The 3,121-nt window shown below is 52.3% G+C and overlaps 1 protein-coding gene across 1 annotated transcript; it reads left to right on the top strand.

Moving 5' to 3' along the window:
- Positions 1-166: 166 nt before the first annotated feature.
- LOC105566186 lies at positions 167-3,060 on the top strand (the record flags this gene model as incomplete). Its single annotated transcript, XM_012019992.1, has 1 exon — positions 167-3,060. A coding segment is annotated over exon 1 (2,894 nt), but the record flags the coding sequence as incomplete, so codon positions are not given.
- Positions 3,061-3,121: the final 61 nt, after the last annotated feature.

Raw genomic sequence — 3,121 nt, 5'->3', positions numbered from 1 at the left:
TTTTGGTCCTTCGAGCCGGATCGGAAGCTGACCGGACAAGCCGTTCGGGCAGTGCCAAACCGTTCTAAGACAAAGACTTACCTACATTGAGTGCGAGGTACTATCGCGACGCCACCAAGCTCATTATCAATCCTTGTGCCAGCACCGAGCACGAGTGAGTCGCAAAATGCCTCAACTATTAGAGATGCAGCTTTCGCTGCTCCATTCCGTGTCCAAGGCCCTGGACAATCTCAGGAAGATCGGGAGGAACAATTTCACTCCCGCCAAAATCCGTTCGAGAATGACGTCGCTGAAGGAGACGTGGCAGCAGTGCAAGCAAGGACACGCCGCGCTCTCGAGCCAGTACACCAAAGCCGAGCGAGAGACAATTCCGTACTTTGCTGAGGGTCAACTTGACGCGCACGAGGACATTTTTCTGGCGACGCTGGACTACATGACTGAGCAATTGGAAATCCTCGAGCCTATCGTGAGACACAACCAAACCTCTGCTAATGTTTCGGTATCAGAGATCTCCGCATCATCATCACTGTCGCTACAGCATCTTCCGCCGATCAAACTGCCTCCTTTCTCCGGGGACGCGGCTGATTGGGAGACTTTTCGCGACCGATTCAAATCGTTAATCATCGCGAATAAAGACATTTCAAACTTCTCTAGAATGCATTTTCTGGCATCCAGCTTAACTGGTCGCGCTCGCGATACTATATCCGGAATTTCCATTACCGCCGATAACTTCCAAACAGCGTGGGACGCACTGGTTGCTCGTTTTGAAAATAAGCGAAAATTAATAGATGTTCACGTTGCGTCACTCTACAATTTACCTTCGGTTTCCCGCGAGTCCACCGTTGAACTCCACGCGTTACGCGATCAAGCGGAGCGCGCGATATCCGCCTTGAAGCAACTAAATCGAAGCTCGGACGAACAGTTAAGCGATATACTTGTTTACCTCGTATCGCAAAAACTAGATCCCGCGACGAAAAGAGCGTGGAAATTGAAATGCTGTTCCGACGATTCAGACACGATTCCCACGTATGAAACTCTTAAGAAATTCATAAACTCGCGCGCTGTTGCCCTCGAGGAGATCGCTCCCGCGGCGTCCGCCAAGCCTCGGCAGGCCAGGGCACACAACGTCGCCGCGACGAAATCAAAAGAGGTAGCGTGCCCATTGTGCAAAGGCGCTCATTACTTGAGCAAGTGTACCAAGTTCTTGAGCAAGAGTGCGACTCAGAGACGCGACTTAGTAAAGCAGACAAATCGATGCTATAATTGCCTGAGTGCTCGGCACAGTGTTAGCGATTGTACAAGCACATTTACGTGCCGCACGTGCCAGCAAAAACATCACACGCTTTTGCACTCTGAGTCAATCTCTTCCTCAACTGCTACGCCGACGCCCGATCAATCCGACCATGCGAATACGACCGGAGAGTTGCCCGCCAACTCACAAGTATCCGCGATGAATGCGATCGCCGCCGACGCGGATCCCACGCCGGTCTTACTCGCCACCGCCGAGGTTTCTGTCCGCTCACGCGATCACCGAACCGAAACCGTCAGGGCCCTGCTGGACCAGGGTTCCGAAGTTACGTTCATAAGCGAACGACTCGCGCAATCCTTACGCGTTAAACGCAACCCCACTCGCACCACCATTTCAGCCGTTGGTGGAGCGTCAGCCGGCATATGCCGACATGCCACTACCATTTTTATATCTCCACGGGATCGAATCAAACCGGAGTTTCAGGCCCTCGCCTTTATCCTCCCATCCCTCACTAAGTACACTCCGCGACGGGAAAAGGTAGTTCCGGATTGGATCCACTTGGACAAACTGCGCCTAGCGGACAACAATCCTACCGGAGCACGTCCGATCGATGTTATTATCGGCGCGGACATTTACAGCGAGATCATACAGAGCGGAGTCCGTAAGGGGCTCAAAGGTCAACCGATTGCTCAACAGTCTCATCTCGGTTGGCTCATCTCGGGACCAACGACAAACCGACCGTCTACGCGTCATGAAATTCGCGCCTTTCATTGCTCTCTAGAACGGGAGATTCGAAAATTCTGGGAGGTTGAGGAGCCCCCCCGTGTCTCAGCGCGCTCCCCGCTCGATCAACAATGCGAAATGCATTTTCAGCAGACTCACACGCGCACTGAAGACGGACGATATACCGTTCGCCTTCCATTCAAGTCTAAATCTCCGATCGAGATAGGCCACTCGAGGTCGATAGCCGTGCACCGATTGACCTCTCTCAAACGGAGACTCGATTCGTGCCCTGAAGTCAAAAGGGAATATTCCGATTTCCTCGCCGAATACGAGTCCTTACGCCACATGACGCGAGTTGAGCCAACGTCCGCGACAAATTCACTCGCTGTTTACATTCCCCACCATCCCGTTATTCGAACGTCTAGTGCCACGACTCGCCTAAGGGTCGTATTCGACGCCTCAAGTCCCACCTCCAACGAAACATCTCTCAACTCACATCTCCATGCAGGTCCGAAACTACAGACAGACTTGCCGGCTGTCCTGATTCGCTGGCGTACACCACGCTACGTATACAGCGCGGACATCGCCAAGATGTACCGACAAATTTGGGTAGATCCCCGCGATCGCGACTTTCAAAGAATTGTTTGGAGGCCTAATGAGAGTGCCGACATTCTCGACTACCAACTTAATACAGTAACGTACGGAATGGTCTCCGCTCCATACCTCGCGCTCCGCGTTCTTAAACAGCTCGCAACGGATGAAGGCGAGCCATTTCCTATCGCTGTCTCGATTCTTAGGGATAATATTTACGTCGACGTTCTATTCGGTGCTCACACCATTTCGCAAATTCAAACAGCTCGCAAACAACTTTGCGAGCTTCTGTCTCGCGGAGGATTTACATTGCGAAAATGGGCGAGCAATCGGGCGGAGTTACTCTCCGATATTCCGTCTGAGGACCACGGTTTAGCGTGTCACCGTGATCTTCAGTTGGACGAAAACGTAAAGATTCTAGGCATAACTTGGACTCCAGCGCTTGACGCTTTCCAATTCCGCGTAGACTTAGTTCTCGAAATCCCGCAAACAAAGCGGCAAGTTCTGTCCGCTATAGCCAAACTCTTTGATCCACTCGGATGGGCGTCCCCCACCACC

This window comes from Vollenhovia emeryi, unplaced genomic scaffold (assembly GCF_000949405.1).
Source record: "Vollenhovia emeryi isolate VEMERY1.0 unplaced genomic scaffold, V.emery_V1.0 DF943295.1, whole genome shotgun sequence".
In the NCBI taxonomy this organism is placed as follows: domain Eukaryota; kingdom Metazoa; phylum Arthropoda; class Insecta; order Hymenoptera; family Formicidae; genus Vollenhovia; species Vollenhovia emeryi.
This window is presented reverse-complemented; position numbering and strand designations above follow the sequence as displayed.